The sequence below is a fragment of the Sinohyriopsis cumingii genome, chromosome 3 (assembly GCF_028554795.1).
Source record: "Sinohyriopsis cumingii isolate HCF-2022 chromosome 3, ASM2855479v2, whole genome shotgun sequence".
NCBI classification, from domain to species: domain Eukaryota; kingdom Metazoa; phylum Mollusca; class Bivalvia; order Unionida; family Unionidae; genus Sinohyriopsis; species Sinohyriopsis cumingii.
In genome coordinates this window covers 101,093,290-101,119,308 of record NC_142963.1, presented here as the reverse complement: position 1 = coordinate 101,119,308, position 26,019 = coordinate 101,093,290, and the positions used below count along the sequence as shown (strand labels likewise).

Here is a 26,019-nt window from a genome sequence, read left to right as displayed (position 1 = left end):
CGGCCGAGACAAACCAAAGACTTACAAAAATGATACTAACAGCTACCTTGCTTGGCGCTCAGCGAAAGGAGCGAAAAAATGAATGCAAAATGAGCAACTTAAATCTTGTGCCATTTTCGTCGGCACACAATTTTAGAGGGTCACTTCACACTAGCAATAACTGCCATTTTTGTTTCTTTAAGCAAAATTGGCGTTCAATATTCGAGTGATATTTGTATGTGTGAATAGTTTTCTCTTGCTGTTTCTGGTTACAATTTGAGGCAATTCCTAAACGCAAATCATAACCGGAATATTTGGATGAGAGGAACTAAATATAGAAAAGGCACATTGTGGAATGATGCTCACAGCAATTAAAAAGAAGCAGTCAATTATGCTAATTTTGACTAAAATGGTTAAAATGAAATTATGCTGAGGAAATATAATGTGTGTATTTTGTATTACCTTGCCATATTTAGTTGCATTTGTATATTAATATTACACTCTTCTATGATTTAAAATTAGCACTCAGGGAAATATGATAATTATATGCATAGCATGAGTCACACAAATTGGCTATGAAATCAGCGCTGAATCTAGTAAAATAAAATGCAGTTTTCATTAGTATCAGTCTCCATTTGTTTTAATTTTATGACTTCTTATAGTATCTAGCTTTAAAAAAATTGTCCGAAGACGCGATTTAAAATAGACATACTCTGTGAGCTACCGGGACATTGTAAAATTTAGCACAACCTATTGAGTGCAGCCATTTTGAAAGAAACAGCTATGGAAGGAAAACAATATTGTACAATTTGTTTACTTCTAGCGGTACGATGTTCATAAAATCTAACGTGTTTAAAAAAAATAAAAAAATAAAAAAAAGATGATCCAAGTTTTGAACATATATTTATTACTCTTAGGAACCTCACCAGGCCATTTATTGTTTATTCACAGTAAATAGTCTACAGTTAAATATGGTCGGCCGCACAGGTAAAACTAGACACTAATGTATCAAACGGTAACTGTTCCAGCCCAATCGTGAATCTGTTTATTTTTTTAAATACAATATCCAATTTGTTTCAGTCTAAAGCAGGGCCAGATTATCAATTAAGCACACTAAGCACGTGCTTAAGGCACCAGCTAAACAGCGGCACCAGTAAATATTCAAATTAACCTTTTTTTTTTTAGCTTCTAATATTTGGGGAAGGGTGAGTTTCACATTTTGTAGGAAAGGGGGTAGGGTGGGGGCAACAAAATATTTCAGTGATTATGGTCATGGAAGGTCTTAATCCGGAACTGGTCTTAAGATTGTCCAATGTAAACGCCAGAAAATCCACTGAAGAATTGCAAATAATTTTCTGACTCCGTACACGTGCCAGATGGGTGTCCTGTCATCTCTACCCAAACCCTCTCCTGCTTTTGTAAATAGACAATTGTTGTAACGGCAGCGCATGACCAAGTCGAACTTCCGGCATATGTGAAGTCAACCGCTTGTCCTTCTTTCATGACGAAGACACTAACTTCTTTCGTTGGCGGTGTACAGGTGTTCACTGAGAACTGGTAGATTCCTGTAAAAGGCGCCTTGAAATTCCCGTTTTCAACGTCATAAGCCTCCCCTAGGTTGAGAAGAACTGTGCCAAAAATCACTGGTCTACCAGTGGCCGAATTACTAATGTCGTTGGTAAGTTTGGCTGAGAAAGCAACGCCTGTTGAAAAGAATGCTAATGATTAGTAGGTAAGATTTAAGGAGTTATCTTAACATAGTCAGGTTAAAGGTCAAAAGGCATTCTGTGTTCAATAAAAAAGTTGCTGAGCCATGAAACCATATAAGAAATTTATAGAGGATAAATATATGGATATATTTTAAGGGTGAAATTGGCCTGCTTAATTATTGTTCTATTATAGTATACAACAGGGTATATGGTAGAGTAGTCAAAATAGCATAATTTCATCTGAAAACAATGAAATCTCCATAAAAAAGAAACGACTCTGTATTCCCCCCTCCCCCCTCTAGCAACATTGAAATATTACGTAGGTACTCAAAATAAGTTTCAATTGAGAAGCCGCTAAGTGGAGTGGATTGCACACTCCTGAGATAGAAGTGCACTTAAAGAAAACAGCAAGTCAAACTATGCACGAGAGAGAGAGAGAGAGAGAGAGAGAGAGAGCGTGATTCAGCTAGTGCAGGGGTGGGCAAACTACGGCCCGGGGGCCGCCAAGGGTTTTCATGCGGCTCAGGAACAAGTCATCATTCGCACTGACTCTGTTTATGTTACTCTGTTTATCAAATAAATGTGCTTCTTTTCAAGTTTAAGTTTTCAAATATTAACAACATATTAACAACTGAAAATTAATTATGATGTTGTTTAGAAAAACCTTTTGTTTTTGCTATTTCAAATATTAATTATTTTACTTAATGAACTATGCGGCCCGCGACAAGGTGTAAATTTGTGTATGCGGCACTTGCACTGGAAAGTTTGCCCACCTCTGAACTAGTGGGATAAATGTGAAAAGTTTGACAGCTGGCACTTCCTCTGTCCTGATTCGCCTTTAACTTAATAAATAGCTTTTAAATGAAGAATGACCTAGAGGTAATTTGTTAGTATGACCAAATGTGTACTTGTAAACACGGATTTCGTGACCTTAAATATGTTCCTATTTGCAGGTTATAACATGTGCGGTTTGGTCAGGACAAGAAGAAAGTTATCCTGAATCCCTGATTAATGCCATTTTGATTTGAAGGCTTTAGTTTGATTGCAAAATTATTTCAGTGGAATAAAAACGCTTTTTATGAGTATTCAAACTACACCAAAACCAAAGTATTGACTTTGCGCTTACGCAACAATAATCGCATTCTTCACAACATAGTCCAAATACCACGTCTGTTTGTAGGCCCCTTCAAAGGTTGAGAGACGCCCGGGCCCACTTCGAGAGTTTGAGGTCCTTAGGCCCTGGTTGTATTGAAATTTAGAATACCAAAAATTAGCCCTTATAATTTAACATATAAAGATCAAAATACAAATCAGTAAACAACGAAGTATATTTATTATTTTCAGAATTGTTTACTTGAAAAACGCCTTTCGAGTCCCCTTAGGGGTTGAGGCGTGGGCCTCATGCCCCCCTCCCCCTCCGTACTGGCCCTGCATATTTGTAACGAATTCAAATATATTGGGAGTATTTTTCTTCTGGAACAGAAAATTATTTTAAATCTAAGAAATGTTATGTGAAACATGTCATAAAACAACGCATCTTTTATACAAAATTATATTTTTCAATGTCCCTATTATTTCGCACGACAGAGTCGCTTACCTAGACTCCTATTTTTACCTTTGACCATATTTCGGTGAAACGTCTACAGTTACTTTCCACAAGAAAGAACTAAGTCAAAACTTATGAAATTATCTAAATTTGTGAAAATCTTTATGGGTGTATCTGTGTGGCTGAGGGAGACAACACATTTCCTTGTAAGAAGGATAGTTTAGGATTATTTAATTCTTTAAAATAATATTTTAATATTTGTCCCTCTCTTATACTGTCTTTTTCTTTTTATGATGTTCCATCTTTAATCTAAATTTGTTAATCGAGTGACAAAATCGAAAGAACAAACTTGTTATTTTCACTTCTTTACGATATTTCCAATATTTGCTCATTAGTATTAATCTTGAATTGACGCATATACAATACCAATTTGTACGATTTCGTTCTATCGCAACCTGTCTTTAATGTGTGTGTGTGATTTGGATTTTTAACGTAGCTTTAACAATTTTTCAGTCATATCGCTTCGATGAATGCAGTGTGGCAGTTTATAGTGATGTCTAGCACTGGGACATCATGCCGCAGACATGTAGCATGATGTCCCATCCAGCCTACCCAGTCACACGATCCTGACACCGCTGCTAGTATAATTTTTTTTTACAAGGTATTTGTATGACTTGGCCAGCAGACGCTCTAACCGTGAGGCCTTCGGAGAGGTCAAACTGTCTTTAATGACAACTGTGAGATAATGATTACGTGCTAAAGTTTCATTCTGGCATTGCTTAACACAATACTTCTATTTTATGTATTAAATTTAATGTGCTTATGAGAAAGGGTCAACTCCCTCTCTCTCCGCCACCCTCAATTTTATTTGTGTTTTTGCATATACCATCCGTGAGTGACCTTAGAATTATTACATGAATCAAGCTTTGTCGTTTTGTGTTCTCATCGATTCTCTTCTCATTCGCCAGCCCAAGTCATGCGGGTGTTAAATATGAGGCCCCGTAGCGGACAAAAGCTGGTACAATGCGAAAGTTGCAGTTGAAATTTCGATGTCGTATGTTGAGAAATCCAATATCGCGTATTTGATCAGATTGCATGTCCTCAAAGTTCCATTTTCTAGATCGAGATTTTATATTTTATATATTGAATTATACAATGGTGGTTTAAAGTTCTATTTCCTATATCGACGTTTTACAGCGTATATTTTGAATTACACAACGGTGGGTGAAATTTCAATATCATATGTCGAGAATCCTCAATTCAAACGTTGTATGCAACTGTTTGTAATGAAAGTTCCATTTCACATGGCGAATATTTAGATTTCATCTGCTGAATCTCACAGCAACGAGAAGCAGCCTTCTTGTTTAAAAATAACTGTTCACGAGAGCGACTTCTAGCGAAGAAATTCGACCTGTGAATGGTAACTTTCAAACTAAATAAATTAAATGTAATGGCGCCTCATAATTGAATACACGAATGATGTATTTTAATACTCGATATTATTTTGAATTGTTAAAGTGGACATTGTGTAATATTACTTTTAACACTAACACATTATTTCACCATATAAAAATAAAAATTCTGACAAGCACAACAAAATGTCTAATCACCGCTGTCTAATTTCAATCTAAAAACTCAACATACGAAATAAAAACTCAACATACGAAGTGGAACTTTCAGCACAGTCAACGTGATTCAACATGTTAAATTGAAACTCTCGACATATAACATTAAAATTTCAACAACCGCATTGTAATTCAGAACATACAATCTAAAATTTGACATTGGGCATCGAATTTTCAGTCAGCGCCGTGTAATTCAGAAGATGAAATTTAAATACTCAGCATATGAAAGGGATCTTTCAACATAAACTCTTTGAACTAATACGTAAATTAGGAATTCTTGAGGTATGCCATTGAAATTTCAACCATCGCCGTGTAATTCAAACGACACAATCTAAAACATCGACATAGAAAATATGACTTTCAACCACTACTGTTTAATTCAACAGATACAATCTAAAATCTCGACCTAGAAAATGGAACTTTAAAAACACACATTTTTGTTACATCACGTGAAATTGGAATTCTGGACATATGACATTACAATTTCAATGGCAACGTTCTGATTGGACCAGCTACGGCGCCTCATAGTTATGCATGTATTAATGACCGTTCGACAGTAAGATTTCCGTACCAGCCAGTGTTTAGACACACGCACTTTGTTTTTTTTTTTTTAAAAAAGCTTTGAAATTGTTATTCATTGTCGTGAGACACAATAGACGAAACTTGTATCGTATGTAAGGTTCACAGAAATTCCGATCATACAAGCATGATATTTGCTATTTTAGAACTGAAAGTATGATAATTATGTCGAATTTGCATCTCCAGTAGAAATTGTCTGAATGTTTGCCGGAAGAAATACAAAACGACATTATATTCAGAGTGGATGTAATCAGTGAATTTTTTTCTGCGAGAAATTTCTTGCGATGTTTGAGTAACCCAAAACAAATCATTTGAAGAATTGTTCAAATTAAATACTATTTGTTTATTCGTTTTAAATATATTTCTTCCTTAAGGTCTGAAATTCGCTGTACGTGAAAGCATGAGCTGTGTTGATTATGTGATTATGGTTAAATATTTTTACATGTAGTTAGCTTTTAACACACCACAAGAGTGATATACAATCGTGATATTAAATATTTTTAGCTGTAGTTAGCTTTTACGACATCACAAGAGGGATATACAATCGTGATATTAAATATTTTTAGCCGTAGTTTGCTTTAACGACATCACAAGAGAGATATACAATCGTGATATTAAATATTCTAAGCTGTAGTTAGCTTTTACGACATCAAAAGAGTTATATACAAGGGAGAATTGGCGACGACAACAACAACAACAAAAACTATGGATTAAGGTGACTGAAGCAATTTCGATCTTATGGATGAAATTGACAACAATGTTAGAGAATTTTATATATATATATATATATATATATATATATATATATATATATATATATATATATATATATATATATATATATTTTGAAACTATAAGAGGCAAAAATAAAGATTTGATAATGGTTTGAAGTTGAATACATTACCTTTTTTATATTGTCTTTATTCATTAGCAGCAGGGAGGGTGAACAGACCAATTTAGGAGCAAGTCTTCTTTAAAAATAAAGCTTATACGAAAAAAAGTAAATGAAAATACAAGGTCAATAACTTCAAACTGAAGCCTCTAACTGACCGAGATTTTTTCTCTAATTGGGTTAGCTGATTTTGTTAATTTATCTTTGTCGCTCGTGTTTTTCAAATTGTGTGTGTTTGTTTACCCGTCGAACGCTCATTTTTGCTCGCACCCTCCCTGCTTCTGTAGTGTGTGAGTAATTAAATCATTATTATATCAAAAATGGAATCTCACACAGCTGGATTAGCTCGAGAGCGACTAGAGGCAGTTAAGACATGTATCCCTGTTCGTGATGCTGTCAAGCAGCAACTACAAGCGCGTCAGGAGTCTCAGGTGGAATATGCAGAAGGTACAGAACAGTTATTTGAACCAATTGTCGAACCAAAAAAATAATTGTTACAGCAACTGAGGCGGCTTCAAAAGCTCTTGTCTTGAGACATTACCTGTCGATATTTTTGGCGTCTTCAAGCATCTGAACCACCATTCCAGCAACCTCCTCAACCACAGTCTGACGTTCAACCACAACCTCTGCCAAGAGTCAGAACTAACATTACAGATAAATTCACGCCTGAAGGTATTGCCGCTATCAAAGAAACAAACCAAGTATTTAATATTGCCGCGTTTGGATCTCATGATAGAGATAAGTATGTAAAACCCGAATATATTAAAACTCTAAAAGCTGCCGATTGGGTCAGGGATATATAAATATCGCATCTCTACTTATACTCCGCACATCAGATCTGAATAAGATATTCATAGTTTTGATCTCTTCAACAATACAGTATATGAGTATATTGAACAAGTAAAGCAAGAAAGGAAACAAGAAGAAGAACGTAAGCAGCAACTTGAAAAAGCAAAACCAGAAAGGAAATCAGCCTCAAAAGCATGGAAGAAAAAAGCAGATAAAACAACAAGTGAGGAAGAAGGAGCAACTGGAAGTGGTCTTGTTACTCGAGGAAGTGGTCTTATTACTCCATGTCCCAATCATGTCCTTGCTGATGTTGAACGATTAGAAATTCTGATTGGCGGAAAACGAGCCGGTAATAATTCCCCAGAAATTATTAATGAAGCAGCTGATATTTGTCAACGATTATTTACAGGCGGTATCGTGGATATTAATGTTTATCGGTCTCTCATCGATGAAATCGTTGATGATTGACACAGTGATTGAGGGTATCCAATTAGATCAGTGACAAGAAAATAAGATGATTATACATAATGCTCAACATGGACCGATTATGGTCTGGGTGACTAATTCGCGATTTCCAACCTGTAAAGCGATCTCCGGTGATGGACTCGGTGATGTTGTTCGGGGTCTATTTAGAAAAACAGCCCCAAATGCAACACCGATTGCAAAACAATTATCAATGAAAGCTATTGACGTTGTTTGTGATAAAGGATTCGTGCTGTTGGTGATGCTGCTAGTAAAGCATTCGCAGCAATCAAGGATAGACTAGCACGATTGTTATGACGAAAACCACAGCCAGTGAAATTGTCCAGTACTGGAGTTATGCCTTCAAATGTCAGTAAAGTAATAAATCAAGCTGCAAATAAAACACTAGCAGAGTTGGCTGGTACACCACTATCAGAAAAAGAAAAAAATATAACTGCTAGTCTGATGGCAGGAAGTGGTCTTCGTGTTAGACGATATCAATTATAATAAAATGTTCAAAAGTAAATTTGATCCAGCATTTGACGTCGATGCGCCAGTTCTAAAAGATGAATATGTGCGCGATTATCAGTTATATTCTTGTGACGGACGAAAGCTAAATCAGCATGGAAGAATAGAACTGCAAGTTCAGGATACAAGCAGATATTTCTTATCCGCTGAAGCATTTAATGAAGTAGAGGGTTGACTTTTACAAGCAGATGGTACATGAATCAGAATTGGTGATTGATCTGGTTTTGTTAACAATGGTATTATTGCGTTATTAAAAAGTGCTCTATACATGATTGACGGAAGACCCATTGAATCATGCCTGAAAAACGTCGATTTTGCTACGACGATACTTGGCCTCGCAAGATACAGCGATGATTACTCGAGATCAGCTGGTCCGTCAGTGGTGTTTGCAAAGGTTACAACTGATCATCCAGAAGATAGAAACATAAATACAGGTAACGCAAGAAACGCTGCAGGGGATGGACCTACCGATGCGATGATAGCAACGAACGATGAATTCAGCTTAGGATTTGCGGCAAGTTGATCAATGTTAAATAATGAAGAAGAGTTTTCATGTGTGATTCCACTATCACATATATTTGGATTTTGTATACATGTCAGAAAGGTTATTTTCAGAGCCAAGCATACAGTTGTACTTGTTAGAAAGGACAACGACAATGATACAGTATGGCGACCCGACGCAGTTGGTGCGTGTATAGTAAGACCTAGAAAACTTTCGTTGTGGATGCAAGTAATGACTCCAATAATATCTGAAGAAGAACGTCCAGTCTTTTTATGAGTCAAGGTGGTAATTCAACATTGTCATGGCTGACGATGACAACAGACAGTATTTCAAGTGAAGTTGCTGGTTTATTTACATGGCAGAGAGCATCACAGCAGAGTGTTTCTGCACCGCGACATATATTTATCGCATTTAAGGAAAATGCAGGAGAAAACACAAAAACACGAAATCCAATGGTATTTGACACGCTTGGAGTTAGTGAAGTTTCTTTAAGGATAAATGGGCATCAGGAACCGTCCGAAGAAGTATTACTGAGTTTCGATCACAATCATGTAGCACGTGCTTATCATCGGTTGATGACATTTATGGGGCGTGATCAGAATGTTGATTCTGGTTTGCAAATATCTCAGCGTGATTACGTTTCTTTGGAACATTTAGACTTACTCAGGCAATCTGGCGTTGATATACACTTCCGAGCTCGTGTAGCATGATCACCACCAATAATACATGGTCCATCAGTTATTTCTGGTGGTTACAACGTAATCGCTGTTATGCTCTTAGACGAAACAATGCTACTTGAAGGTGTTGGTTGACGAATGAGAGTTATTGATGCCCCAGTGGAAAACATGTAATTAAATCGCTCATGATATTATGTCATATCATCATGTTAGTGTTACTCTCACCCCTGGTCAGATTAAAAAACTCCAATGCAAATCAGCAAAGAACTGTGCAATAAAAATATCACTAAAAAAGAACAAATCAAAAGTGTTCAAAATAAACGATCATTGTTAGAACGTCAACTCAGGCACTTCAATAAAGTTAAAGAATAAAAAAACGGTGTTAAACTTAATCTTTCTGCGGATGCCATTAAAGACGCAGTCAAGGCGGGTGGTATATTTTCACTTCTTGCAGCTATGCCAACATTAAAAGCCGCTTCAGCCTCAGCTGTTGCAAAAGCAGCTGCACTTGGTGCTGTTGGACCTGCTGCTGGGATGGCATTAAAGAAAGCAACAGGAAAAGGAATAAAGCCTTCTAAAAAAAGGGAAAGGGTATAAAACTACAAGGAACTCCCACTCGTGGTACGGAAAAGGTCTGAGACTTACCAGGACACTTCGTTAGACGCAAATCGTCTCCTTCCTATGTCAAATTTTGATTTATTTGATGCTGCTAAGTGATTAAATATAAAAAAACTTCACAGGTGTTTTTATGCGTGATGATTTACCAAAACAACCAAACCGTGTTGAAGCCGGTACCAATAATCTCGATGGAAGTTCTGGTCCAGGTACTCACTGGGTTGCATACGCGACTGATCCACGTGGAATTATTTATTTCATTTGAATACGTTGGCGACACCAAAAGAATTTTTTAAGTATGCCGGCAGAGTGCAATGCACCCATCTTCAAAACACTCCCGTCTGGTATTCAACATTACCAACACAGGCAATAACCGATCCGCCAATATGTGGCAGTGAAGTAATTCCTGTACTCGACGCTGTGCCAAGGTCGCTTACACCACCTCATAAAGTCGTGCACGGGTATACAAGTAGACTGAATAACCGTCCACCGTCATTTTAAACAGATCTTAAAGTATAATGGTAGATATTTACGGAAGATCTTTTCGCAGTAAAACTCAGCAAGGCGACTTATCTAAATATGGAACCCTTGATTAGGTCAATGATGAACTCACTAATCTTTTGAGTCTCGCAAATGTGGACCAAAATGAAGTCGTTGTTTTTCAGTATAAGCAAGGACGATTAAAGACGAGCAATATTCCGTTGACAGATATTATTCTGCGGGTTCCAGATGCGACCAAAGAAAACTTAGTTGTTTACTAAAATCGGCAAAGTTAAAAACTCGGAGGAATCAGTCTTAACACTCATGGGAGAGATTACTGGACGCATCAGAAGCATTGGAGATATTATATATGGCGATCTCAATATGAGTAAAAACAATTAGTAACGTGAGACAACCAAAATCAGACGACGATGTTGTAACAAAAAGATACGTAACGAGGAACAACAACACGATCAGAACTGAGATCAGTAAATGTGTTCCCATAGCCGGTGATACAATGACTGCCAATCTCAACATGGCTAGTAATACCATTGCTTATTTGAGATAACCATTAATAGACGATGAAGCTGCAACGAAGAGATACGTGGACAACATCAACATTTTGATGAAGACATCATTACTGACAACCAATAATGGATTGACCACATTTAGATCTGAATATTCTAATCATGTTCAATCGTTTATAAATTGTCGCAAACAAATAAACGGAATTGTTCATTGTTTCTTTGGAAAGCAGACATTGATCAGTATTAAACTCTCTTACATCAAAAAGATCACCGACAGTGTAGTATACAGCAGAATCTGGATCAACATTATGGTAACCACTCAATAAATCGATTAAATATCGCGCTGAGGTTACCGGTATTTACAGGTTCTCAGTACTCGGTACTGCGATGTTTATGATATCCATCACAATACCACGGCGTTATCCAATTAACGAGTTTACTGGGTGTCTATTAGTTATGTTGGATCAAAACGACGAGGGAACATTCGTAGTGGAACCTGAAGAAAATGCAACCCCGTGTTGTAGTATTGGTGTCTTGAATTAGTCACTAAATTACCACCTACTTAAAATATAATGAACTCCCCAATCGACATGCAGCATTACATATACAATCAAGCATGTGAGTGGCAAATCAAACTGAAAAATATCGTTGACGAGTATACAGTAAAAGTAAAAAAATATCGCAGACGTGTAGTTATCATTGACATAATCGTGTATTCAACGTCTGCTGTTTTCGCTGGAACCGGCGTATTGCTATCAACAATAACAATGACATAGCCAGCAGTTGTAACAATTTGTGTTTCAGCTGCAAAAACAATTGCTGGTATTCTTAATATCATCGCAAAAAAATCTACGTGCAGCAAAAAAAAATTGCACGATTATACAATAAAGTTTTACACAGCTACGCTAGCATACTCGAAACTATCTTCGTTGATATTATTAGGCCTTAGCGATGGAATAATATCAGATCCTGAGTTTATAGAAATGATTAAGATTTACAACGAGGCTATGACTATCAGAATCTACGTCCAATAAAAAATCTGGATTTAGAATCAGGATTTAACAATAATATTGTCATCGCAAGAAGAACCACATCAGATCGTCGTTAATACAACTCCGTCAAAAGCCACGATGATATCAGCAAGCTCAACCTCCTGAGTTTAGCGTCAACTTTCCGACTACAATTCCAGCGAAAGAAATAGGACTGGCACAATTACGAGGATATCATAGTTGGCCAAATATTAAATCAAGTTCATTTGTTGGATTGCCAGCAAATAATTCACTGGCATTTGCGTATAAACATAAGCCAGATGGAACCACCGATTGGGAAGTTGTTGGTATTCCCACAGGTAGTTATCTATTCCAACAAATCAATGAGTTCCAAAGCAGAATTACGGAAAGAGGATCTAAAATTGCTATTGATGTTCACGAACCAACTTTATCAGTCGCGATAGAAATAAGCTCGTCAGATTCTAGTGTTGATGTATATCAATCATCGATCAGATCTGTATTAGGATGGCATGAAATACCGCCTGTTTATCGAGGACCAAAACCAAAACGTGATGAATTTTTCGCGGACAATAAAAGATTTATAAATACTCCAGAATTTCGAAAAATTATCACAAGGTCATATAAAACAAAAATATTATTTTGGTACTGATGAATATGTTTATTTTTAAAAGTTTGATGGTAAACGTCTTTTTAATACGAGAACGCCATTATATATTTATGATGATAATAGAAAACCGATCGTCGACGAAACACTTATCAAATCATTTTCCGAAGCAATTAAGTCTGAGCATCAACAAATAATCAGCAAGCTGCGACATTTATTTTCTTGTATTATACAATATAACAACGGTGATATAAAACAACGTATCATTAAAACGATACAACATATAAATCAGGTTGCATTAGATCTCAAGCATGTTAATAAAATTATTGTTGGAACAGTATGAAGCTGGTTATTGTACCATCGACTTTTTCCCACTCCCACGCACAACAATACTAAAGGATTTATTTGTGAACCACGATAATATTACTAAGGAATATCTACAAATATTTGTATTTACCGGATTTCACGATGACGAACTAACAAAATCAGTCAAATATCTTATCGATGAAAATTTTCCAAAAGTACTTTGAGGCATGGAAAAAATAGCCACACCAGCAACTATTCTCAAATATAAAAATGATCCATATGGTGGAGGTCGTCATATTTCGCCTGGTATTGTTAACATAACATCAACGATCGCACTCAGTCTTGTATTTGATGCAACTGATGGCAGCTATCAAGCAGATCTTGAAAAATCCAGTCAGGCTCAGCAGTCATATATTTTATCTACATTAACACCTAAGTTACCTCCAGGGTATTTGTTCGAACAAGAACCCATTAATCCGGTTTATCTGCGATGTCATAATCCGCTATTATCAAGGATGCCTTTTAAGCTTACTGACCAAACCAGACACTTGCTTGATTTGAGTTATGAAGTTTTGAATTTAAATATGTATGTAAAATCAAAGATCAACATGTTTTGTAGAGGATTTGGTAACTTCCGTTTCTGAGTCGAAGTTGCCGTTTTACAAATAATTATTTCTTAATTTAATAAAAGGGATATTATATAATGTATCAACACGTAAGAGATTTTATATACAACAAATAGATACTTGAAATATTCGTCAGAACAATATTTTATACTCTCCAGGACAATATTGACACTATCCACCCTTGACAAAATCAAGGTAGAACAATTTAGTGTTAATATAATTATTGAAGAATACTACATGAACTACAGCGAGAAAATATTATTACTAGTATGTGCGATGGAGATCAGATTCTGAATTATGCACATTCTTGCATTGAATTTGATCATCTTCAAAAATATTATCTGATTCGGAATGAATATTATCTTTGAAAATTCAGGGCAGATGAAAAAAATATGATTTTATCATTGAATCTGATTAAGAATAAAAATAGAATTTAATCAAATTGATGGGTAAATTACCAACATTAAATCGGATTATTAGTCAAAGTCATTAACAATGGTATATTTAACTGAGTTTATCATTGATTTTATAATGTTTTATCGTTATTAATATTATTTCAGATTAATGGTTAATTTCATCAAATTGATGGGTATATTACCCAAACTAAATCAGATTATCAAATGATTTCATAAAATTGATGAGCTAAATAATACTCAAAATAATAAAAATCTCATCAAAAACAGAAAAATTGCATAGTAATAGTAATTTCACCCTTGACTTTGTCAAGGAACAAATAAATATATGGAAAGCAGAATTTATTTTTACTGATTCTTGTCCAGATTTTAGATGAATGGTGCTCAACCTTGACAAAGTTAAGGCAGTCAGATTTTATAATTTGATGGGGTAAATGGTACTCGAAGTAGTGAAAATCCTACTGAAAAACAGAAAATTACAAAATAAATATAATCCGAATAAAAATAAATCCGAATCTTAATTAATATTATCAGAATAAATATAATCCGAATAAAAATAAAACTGAATCTGAATAAATATTATCAGAACAAATATTATTATCAGAAAACATATTATTTTTAGAATACATATTATTATCAGAATAAATATTATCAGAAATTTTTTTATCAGAATAGTTATTAGTATCAAGATAAATATTATCAGAATAAGTTTAATCTTCACTGATTATTGAATTTGCTGGAGTTATTAGTACTCAAAATTGTGATCATCGATGACATTTCATAATTTCATGGGGTAAATGATATTGAAAATTATGAAAATCATTCAGATTTTATAATATGTTGGGGTGAATGTTACTAAAAAATAATAATTGGAGGACCGATTTCATAATTTGTTGGGATAAATGTTACTAAATATAATAATTATAGAACGGATTTCATAATTTGTTGGGGTGAATGTTACTAAAAATAATAATTATAGAACTGATTTTATAATGTGTTGGGGTGAATGTTACTAAAATAATAATTATAGAACTGATTTCATAATTTGTTGGGGTGAATGTTACTAAAAAATAATAATTATACAACTGATTTCATAATGTGTTGGGGTGAATGTTACTAAAAATAATCATTATAGTACTGAATCACAATAAATATTATCAGAAAAATAAAGGATACTGTTCCTTCAGAAACCAATAAATAACATTATTCATCAGTAAATAACAATTATTTATAAGATAAAGGTCCTACCTCAACCTGACAGAGTTACATCCCTTGACTTAATCCAGTGACTTTGTCATTGACGTTGAATTCTGTCTTACAATAGAGTTATATTCTCAAGTAAGATAGCTTTGTATTTCTTTGAAAATACCGATTTGGTTACATTATATACAACACAATGGGAAAACATTAACCAAAAATAATTTATTTATAAGCCAATACTATTGTAAAATACAGGCGAGATTAATCGCTCTATCTTTTACACTACATAGTTATCTCCCTTTATCAAGAGTGTTCAGGGGGCGCTCAAAGGTGAAGTTCTTTTGCATTTAAAACATGCACAGTAGAGAGAATGTTGGCATACCTCTATGCTACTTTAATGTAATATTTCTGACATTTCTTTGAATATTGTACTTTTGGAAATTGTACATGATCTGAGCTACCTGCTAACTAAAATGCCTTCTCAATTAGGTTAAAGAAATCAGCCTGAATTAGTCTAAAGTACACTATCCGTAGCAGCTGTTAAAATAGAGAAAATGAATTTTGCCAGAATGGATACTACCAGTTTCTGAAAGTACAATGAATGAATTAACAAATATATAAAATGTATTAAAAATTTTTTTGTCGCCTCTTTTTTTAGATAAAATTTACCTCTGAAGTTCAGGAAGTTTAAATGACCAAGTGGAGCTAGCACTTTTTTGAAAGGTGCACATCTGGAGTAAGGCCAATCTGTATACTCTATAACCCATATTACACCCATCAATCATATACCATAATAAAGGGAATTAAAGGTTCTTTCAACTATACCTAAGATATACAAGGTCTTTTTTAAATAGCTAGTATTACCAGTGAGGAAAGCCGGAGAAATTATTTTTCTCAAAAATTCTAGCCCTATGCAAAATACGAAACTGTAGAGCGCCACCTTATATCTAGCAATGGGAGATACTAAAATATTATTTTGTATTGAAATTTCTTCGAAAATGCTGATTTGGTTATATTATCTGCGACGCGTTGAACCGAAGGTATGAAAATACCAAAATATTTGCCAGCTGTATTCATTGATTGAAATATTATTTCTTCACCAGTCTCCACATTCACAGATTTAATAACCCTCCTTGCAATTATTTTGTGCATACCAGTTTCATCAAATTTGAAATTTTGACTTTGTGTAATGGCTTGTAAATTACTCAAGGAATTATCTTTAGGATCTGAATTAATTTGATCGATCACAGGACTCTTTTTGATTAATCCGTGAAAAACTCGTACACGAATTTATGAGAGTTTTCCTTTTTCTTCCCATGAACATCAGACGTGAGATAACCAGTAGCATTAACAAAACCGACTAGTTTATTTACTCGACAGTTCCTGATTACACCCGTTTCGAGATGCTTCATAATCCTTGATGATGGGATGTTTTACAAAGTCATATTGCTACATTTATATAATAATATTTTTGTCTAAAACACATTTTGAAATCTGGCGAGATAGTCTTCGGCGTTTTTGATGAACTTACCAGTACCGGCGTTAGTATTTTTTATCATAATATCGTTTAAGTTCTCCGTCTTTTTTGCCACCACATCGCACACACAACTGCATTTCTCTTCTAACTCCAACATCACACTTCACACGGTTTTTGTCCTGGACTCCCTCTTCGCACGCTTCATATGTGAAGTTCACATAATTCGTTTATACAAGTTTTGTTACAAAGAGTTGTAGAACCTATCATTAGCCATTTACAGTTATTCTTTGTTTGAATCATTATATATATATATATATATATATATATATATATATATATATATATATATATATATATATATATATATATATATATATATATATATATATATATATATATATTTGTCCTTATTATAATATGGAAGAGTTTGAGAGATTATCTACAATCGAACCTTCTAAAGCTAGGTTCGATCTCAACAGAGGAAACCCTGACTTGCGGAGCCGAGCTCTGATTGATCCGAGGAATAAAACTCTGACTAAAAGTATTCATGACGCCAAGAAAGAATTTCACGACGATGGTGCAGCTCATGTGTTTTCAACATTCATGCGACACTGACAGGTATTGTTGATGCTACAATGAATGACCAACGAGCAGCGACGATTAATAATTATCTCGATAATCAGAGATATCTTTTAGAATAAAATTTATTGCAGTGGTAGATACCGCGGAACACGTTACTTGGATTATTCTTGACAATTGTTACCATGTCCGCCTTCACACTGGAAATATTGTTACGTTAAATAAAAGTTCCAAACCAGGAATATTGACTGGTATTGATAAACCATATTATGGAATAGCGAATAATGTGACTACAGTTATTTTGCAATACATCCGCTGAATAATAACCATAGCGCTCATGATCTCAAACTAATGTAATTTTCGAAAATAAATTATGAAGCCGAGTAAATTAAGAACATTTCACAAACGCGATACTTGGAAACGGTTTAACGGATCTTAGACGTAAAAAAATAAATGAGTGGGCAACATCGGTTAAGGATACCGAAGGGTCTATCAAAGATGTTGCTGAACTGGACAAAAAAAGAAAATTTCCAATAATAGTTTTAAAAAATAACCGGAGAGATCTTGTACGAATCGAAATATGAATCAAAAGGACCTCCGAGAAATATTATTGATCACAATGCGCATGCGTGGACATCAGCGTTGACAATATTTCCACGAGATCGAACTATCAAGTTTTATAACGGTGATATGTTTGATTTTTACTAGAAATATCGGTTAAAGTTATCCTGTATCTTTGTTGCTGTTTCAAAGTTCGGATGATGGAAACTATGATACGTTTGTATGGCCTAATGGAGATATTTATCGTACAGAATCTTTCCATAAAGAAATGAAAACTCTTGCGCTAAAATATACACATGGCAATTCTGAAAAATTACTGAGTAATTGTTTCACCATTCCATCAGTTGCTGATCATTTTGCTCAGAAGGAAAATTCATGGAAACCAGCACGTTTGGAATTTCTTGAATATGTCCAGCGCAGTTGTATTGCACATAGACACCGTAGATTGTGGAATACTAAATACGATTATAAGGATGTTATCTCGGTTGATATGGTTGCATGCTATCATGGAAGTTTTCTTGGAATGGGAGAATGTTCGAAATAGTTTAAGAGATTTGGACATCCAACACACGAGATGACCAGATTTGCGATAAACAGATCTTTACCAGATTTGGACTTCACTGAATTTGCTTGTATCGAGCCATTCGAATTTGCTAAAGACCTCCACATGATATGTTATGTCTTGTTTGGCAAACGCAATTCGGAGAAGACGTGGACTCCAATAGTTTTATAACAATATATGCTTGTTGTAAAAATATTGATATCGTTGATTGTTAGTGAAGGAATTATATCATATTGTCCGAGAAACAAGTTTGGTTACCACAAGAAAAGAAATATTCTGTTGATGAAAATCCTGATATAACTGATTTTGAGGACAAAATCACAAAGGATCTTGGCTGAAAAATAATTGGCAAATTTTCCCAAGAAGGATCATATAATCATAAATGACATTGTACAAGATTAATTATAGATGATGCTGAATTAGATTTTATAATTGCTGATAATTACGAAGAAAAATACGTTTATAGGTCGAAGAAATGTTACTTTATCGGACGAAACTAAATTCGGTACGGTTGTGAGTTACACTGATGGTGAGTCACCGCAGTTTAATTATTTCACATCTTCAGTGCTTGCTTATGTTTCGATAAATCTATTATCGATGACAAATAGATTTTCTAATACCACAGACATAGTCGCCACAGATTCATTTTATATCGACAAGAAACATGCAGATATGTTAAAACAGCTACATATTAGCGCTGATGCATCATGGGGCGAATGGAGAATAAAAGAAGAAAATATACTTAGTTATTCTTAAGGTGACGCTCTACAGTTTCGTATTTTGCATAGGGTTGGGATTTTAAAGAAAAAGAATTTCCCTGACTTTCCTCACTGGTTATACTGGCTATTAAAAAAAAGACCTTGCATATCTTAGGTATAATTCAAAGAACCTTTAATTCCCTTTATTATGGTATATGACTGATGGGTGTAATATGGGTTATGGAATATACAGCTTGGCCTTACTCCAGATGTGCAGTTTTCAAAACAGTGCTAGCTCCATTTGGTCATTTTCACTTCCTGAACTTCAGAGATAAATTGTATAAAAAGAGCCGATAACTTTTTTTAACATTTTATATATTTGGTAATTCATTCATTGCACTTTCATAAGCTGGTATTGTCTAGTCTGGCAAAATTTATTTTCCCTATTTTAAAAGCTGCTATGGATAGTGTACTTTAGACTAATTCAGGCTGATTTTTTAGCACAAGGGAGCATTCATTTTAGTTAGCAGTGTGTTTAAATCATGTACAATTTCCAACAGTACAATATCGAAAGAAATATCATCCACATTACAATAATGTAGCATAGAGGTATGCCACCATTCTCTCCATTATGCATGTTTTAAATGCAAACAACTTCACCTTACATACATCAATCTCTCAAAAGAACATAATAACTGGTGAGCGCCCCCTAATCTGCCGACGTTGAAATCAAGGATATTTATTAAAAAAATAATCAAATATCAAAATTGTCATCAGCACCATCGGTATCTGATCATGTGACCAGATATAAGACTGTTTATCTTAATGGACTGCGGGGTTCTGGTAAAACAACACTTGTGATCGAATTATTTCATGGACTTGATAAAATTGGGTTAACCCCTACACATAGACTCGCCGGAGAAATGAACGAAAGAGGAGTTAAATCGCATACTTATGACAGCTTTTTCCGATGGAAGAGAGAGAGAGAGAGAGAGAGAGAGAGAGATACGTGGACTCCAGAACGAATGGGTGAAAAACATATTCCAAAGATTATTATCAGGGGTGAAATATGTATAGTATCGTTAAAGATATTATAATTATTTCTTGATTGGTTGTTGACAAAAATACTGCTGTGATAATGTGTGGTGATCATCGTCAACCGCCACCTTGTGTTGGATTGTCTCCGCATGAATGGCTAACGTTTGAAGAGTATTATGAGGAGATAACTAATGATCATAGAGTGCTTGATCCAGAATTCAGAGAGCTTAAGAAATTATTCAAACCACAACTAAATAAAATTCAGTGTGAAATTTTGCGTGAGACAACTTCTGAAACTCCCATGAACAAAAGTTTTGGAATTTATGGAGACCAGATGATTTGATACTTGCAAGTAGAAAGATAGTTCGTGATACACTTCAACAACAATTATTTTTGTTACATAAAGTAAAGTTTTCAAATCTACCAGTGCCATTGTGTTATCGACCAGCATATACTGGACGGCAAAATATCGAAGTTGAAATTCTAGGCTCCTTAACAGAGTCAAGGAAACAAAATCTTATATTGTTTTCGTTCCTGTCAGTGTTGTTGAGAGCACGTTAACGATGGACAAAACTCCATATACGTTAGAATACGCTATAAGGATTTATTCGTCACAAGGATTTCTAATACTAATATTTGGAATGTTGATAATCTTACTAAATGGTCAAACTTAATTTATCCAGCAGTGTCTCGAGTCAGAAGCATATCTCAGCTGCGAATGGTTATCGTCGATTTCACAGAAAATAATAATCAAACTGCTAACAATGGCTGCGATGTAATAACAAAATTAGCTAGTTATAAGCAGTGTGATAAAAAAATAAACTCGACTTTGATCTCGATGCTGAATTTATCATGAACTGAAACAACGAAAGAATAATCATTGTGCAAACTGTAACACAGTAATGTTGTGGCAATATTCAAATAATAATCCAAGACAGTTTAACTTAGATAGAATTAATAGTAGTCTTGGTCACACACGCGAAAATGTGATGCTGATCTGTCTTGAATGTAATCGAAGTCGAGGCGCTAGTTCACAAAAGTGAATGCGGTGGTAATGGTGTGTCTTCAGGAATTACTTGTAATTGTTCACGTTCAAATCCACGCTGAGGAGCAGCTGAATCTAGTCTGTATATTGCAGGTCTACCCGTGGATCTTACCACGCTTGACATGTTATGTGTCGTCACACTCCAGACTGGATCAGTCGCTCTTTTTTACCATCTTCAAGTTTACCAGTTCATATAAATACATCACAGTCACATTGTCTAGTAATGGTTGTTTTGAAAAGTCATGTCATTTTATTGGTATATTTGTTTGTGATCGCATTGGTAGGTTTCATAGAAATCGCACGAGTAATTTCAATATTTCACGCAGCTATCATATTTGGTGGTCATGCAACCCATTCACGAGATCTCTTGTCTTTCAAAATTATTTCCTTTGCATATTGATATCCAAACAATCTCTCAGCAAGTGTTCGATTAAATCGTTCAACAATTGCCTGATCGCGATGAATTGCGGTATGTCCTTGCCTTATTTTGACGTTATGTCTTTTCATCAGAGATGATACTGCTTCAAGAAATTACTTGCCAGGATAAACCTGTAGCAACTGTGGCCATCGTAGACCACCTTGTGGTCCGGGTCTTCGCTGATAAATTCGTTCAAAAGCAGATGCAACTTCAGTTGCTGTTTTAGTTTATAGTGTTTATGCTTTTTTTATATCTACTTGCAACATCACCGACAGTCAACGCGTATTTGTATGTAAGGGATTGACGTTTACCAGTTCCAGTAGTATCGTGTGGTAAAAACAAAATATCTGTTTGATGAACTTCATTTGGAGTGCTCACATCAAAATGTGCATACTGAATTTGTTTAGATGGTGGTAGGTAAAATTGCCATATTACCTGTCGTGCTAACCAATTTTCAGCAACAAAACATAGGACATTTGCTGCATCCGCAACTTTACTAATCGCTGCTCTATCCCGCCAATATCCTCTTGGGGTATAATAAATCGATTCCATTATAATAATAATAATAATAATAATAATAAGCGATTGATTAATTACCGGCCCCTAACACTAATTTACCTTTCCTCGCAGATTTTACAAAGGAAGCTAGCAAGTTTTTCTCTGAGAGATTTTTAAAATTTTTTTATGGAATTTAACGAGTGAATCAACTTCACATCTGCAATATGTCGTTGTTGTAAATCCTTATTTTTATACGCTACATCATGAACGTGACATGCTTGATCAATAGCATTTATTGGATACTCTCCATGTCTTGGTTGATCTCGTTCGTCAAGTCGGATATCAAGTCGGGTTCCAGGACCACACTAATTATATCCAGGAAGATGATTTTCTCCTGGATAATTAGCCCATGGAGCTCCTGGCAATTTTCATGATAAAGCGGCGATATCGCCACCAGATACTTTGTGTCCGGAGATAAATTTGTATTTGCTTGTACCACATTTTACACACTTACCTGTAAGTGCATGCTTTTGATTTTTTGTTATTATTATTGTTAATCCACTGGTAGATGTGGATGCTCTGCATCGAACACAATATAGATTCATATTATTTATTATATTTGTACAACATGGATGTCATTGATATCTCAGCTACACGAAAACAAAAGCCAGTAAAACATCATCTAGCACCACCAAATTCTTTCAGAGCAATTATCATAGGTCCATCTGGCTCTGGTGTGACGCACTTGTCAGTGGCGTCACTCGGGTTGGTGTCACCCAGTGCGGTAGCTCATCGTGTCACCCCCATGGTCCTCCTTCCGTAACAGACCATACAGAATCCTTAGTAATGTCATTTTGGTGTCACCCCCTCTGATGGTGTCACCCGGTGCAATCCGCACCCCCCGTATCCCCCTAGCGACGCCACTGCTGTGCCTGCTAGTCATGGATTTAACTATGATCGGTTATCCGTTTATGAAATCCGACTAGACCGAGCAGTGTGTGCTCTGTAAAATTTGCAATTTTTCATTTTGCTGTCACCCCTCTGAGATGGTGTCACCCGGTGCGGTCCGCACCCCCCGCACACCCTAGCGACGCCACTGGCACTTGTTGTTGAATCTGATACTGAGATGGCTCCAGTGGGATACGTTATATTTAGTGGCACCATGTGTAGATGATCAGAGATGCTACGATGTGCTTAAAGATTTTAATGAAAACGCAAAATTGTTGGATGAAGATGGCAATGATATAGATTTTATCACCGATATTGATGAACCCGCATTTGTGGATGACCTCGATGGATTTATTTATAATCTCGTAGTATACGATGATATGATGCTGGACAAACAATCAAATCCAGCTCGGATATTTTCTCGAGGCAGACACAAAAGTGATTTATGTTACTCAACGATATACACAAACACCGAAAGTGATCAAAGATACCTGCATTATTTTAGTTGTGTTTAATGGAGTCGATACACATAGCGAACTATTCATCAGACTTTGTCTTCAGGAGATATGGACATGACTAAGTTTATAAAAAAAAAATTCAAAAGCGCAATCTAGCCCACACGGATTTATAACAATAAATTTGCATGATCATCTGTCACGATATCATATAGGTCTTGATAAATTTTTTGGGCTAGCAGCAGAGAGGGTGAACAGACCATAAAATTCCGACAAAACAAATAAAACAAACAAATAAAATCATCTCGTAGAAAGGTCAAGATTTTTACAAATGAACTTTTCCTTGAGATGTTTTATTTCTGTAATGACCGATTGTACTAATAAAACCTCAGTTCGAAATAGTAGCTGAAAAAATAAAGTACTCTACGTGTTTATTTATTTTTGTTTATTTTTTTGACGACCAACGTTGGTAGGTACCCTCTCTGCTGCTATTAATTTACCACCATACCAAGTTTGATGAATATTTTTCAACGCGTTCTCGCTGTCGTTTTTCCTCATCTGTTTCATCTTCATCTGTTTCATCTTTATTTGTTCTATGTTTCAAGTAATATTCAAGTTCTGATGGTGGTTTTTCTATTTTTGGATTTATGTTCTTTCTGTGTTTATAATATATCATCAAACTTCTGTATCGATCTCCACCGCAATTTTTGCAAATCTGATATAATCCTCTAACGCCGTTGTTTTCAACACAACTTCGTGGACCAGCATGAAGGTTTTTCTTTATGTTTTTTACAATATTCTCCACGACACCTTTTGCTGCATTTATCTGTTGTTCCTTGACGTAACCACACACAGTTGTTCATTATATTAATGATATCAGTTTAATTTTATCATCACCTTGTTATAATAATTAAATCATTATGTTATAATAAAATGGTACGTCCGGAATCTTATACTGCAAGGATAGCTCGAGAACGATTAGAAGCAATTAAAAAATTTCTTCCTGTTAGAGATTCATTTAGAAAAAATCTACAAGCGCAGCAAGAAGCTCAAGTTGAGTACGAAGAAGAAACTAAAAAACTGTTTAAGCCCGTCACTGCAGCTACTGAGAAAGTTACAACAGTCATCAAAGAAGATCTTCTTCCGGTATCAAAACAAACTGCGGTGCAGACTGAAAAAATAGCAAGAAGAACTAAACAGACAAAAAAGATTTTACGAGATCTTCCACCTGGCATAGCTGCGGCTCAACCTCCACCTGTCGGTGAGGAAATTGAAAAACTTCGTACTGAAGTCGCCGACGTGAGAAAAAAACATACATCTGAATCCAAACCAGTAGAAGAAAACTCAGAATTGATTGCAAGATTTAACGAAGGGGTTGTTGATGATATTATAAATACTAAAAGAGAAAAATTACCTGAGATGATATTATTTGGTATATTTAATAAATCTAGTATTTTAAAACCACGTCATGAAAAAGTAAATGATGATAATTTCATTAAATGGATATATCGCGTATATTACAACAAAAAACAAGCTAGAGGTCCAGAATACGAAAGTCTTCATGAAGAAGTAAAAAGACTTTATAAAGAGAGAATAAAACAACTAGGACAAGAACAACCCTCCCAGCGGAAACTTCCTCCACATTTACGTAAAATTTCCGCGCCGGAAATGACATTTACACCGACAGATTCACCACATGGATTTCGAAGAAGTGACTCCCCGGTCTTCGCTGAAGTACTTTCTCCGGTAATGCAACCACCAGTATTTAAAACACCTCAAGATGAACCTAAAACAGGATCTGGTTTATGTCCTGATAATATCCTCAATGACGTGTCACGGTTAGAGGTTCTCATGGGAGGAAAACGCGCCGGAAATAATTCACCAGAAATAACCAATGAAGCAGCTGATATTTGCCAGCGATTATTTCGCGGCGGCATCATGGATATCGGCGTTTACCGAGAACTTATTGATGAGCTCGTTGATGATTAGTCACCGCGATTAGATAAATGGTAAATAAAATAAGATGATTGTGCATGATAATCATCGTAAACCCGCACAGGTCAGAGCGGTAAACTCACGATTACCAATCTATAGTGTTATTTACGGAGATGGACTTGGTGATGTCATTCGGGGATTATTCACAAGGATAGCTCCAAAAGCAGCACCCGTTGCAAAACAATTATTGATGAAAGCTATCGATATTGTTCGTGATAAAGCGCCTGGTGCAATTGTCAATGTTGCTGGTAAGACGTTCTCGGCGATCAAAGATAGACTAGCACGATTATTGCGACGAAAACAACAACCACCAGTGAAACTGGCAAGTACTGAGGTGATGCCTGCAGATGTCAGTAAAATAATAAATCAAGCTGCAAATCAAAAACTAGCGGAATTATCTGAAAAAGCGGAAAAAATATAACAGCAAATTTAATAGCAGGAAGTGGTCTTCGTCGACGATGATCATCATTTGGAAAAATGATAATTATAATAAAATGTCTAAACGTATATCCGACCCAGTATTTGATATGGAGGCACCTGTCCTTAAGTATGAATCTGTACGTGATTATCAATTTCATTCCTATGACGCAAGACTACCAAATCAGCGGGGAAGAATCGAATTACAGGTTCATGATACAAGTAGATATTTCTTGCCCGCTGAAGCGTTTATTGAAGT

General features: G+C 35.4%; 1 protein-coding gene across 2 annotated transcripts in view; it reads right to left on the bottom strand.

Moving 5' to 3' along the window:
* Positions 1-26,019, bottom strand: part of LOC149803405 (heavy metal-binding protein HIP-like) — a 90,733-nt gene that overhangs the window by 49,228 nt on the left and 15,486 nt on the right. Inside the window, exon 2 of one of the 2 annotated variants that reach the window (XM_089953106.1) lies at positions 866-1,682. The exons of the other annotated variant lie outside the window; for it this stretch is intronic. Coding sequence (XP_089809232.1) covers positions 1,279-1,682 — 404 coding nt within the window. The 3' untranslated portion in view covers positions 866-1,278. Of the gene's footprint in view, positions 1-865; positions 1,683-26,019 lie in introns of those variants that run through there. 2 annotated transcript variants of the gene reach the window in all.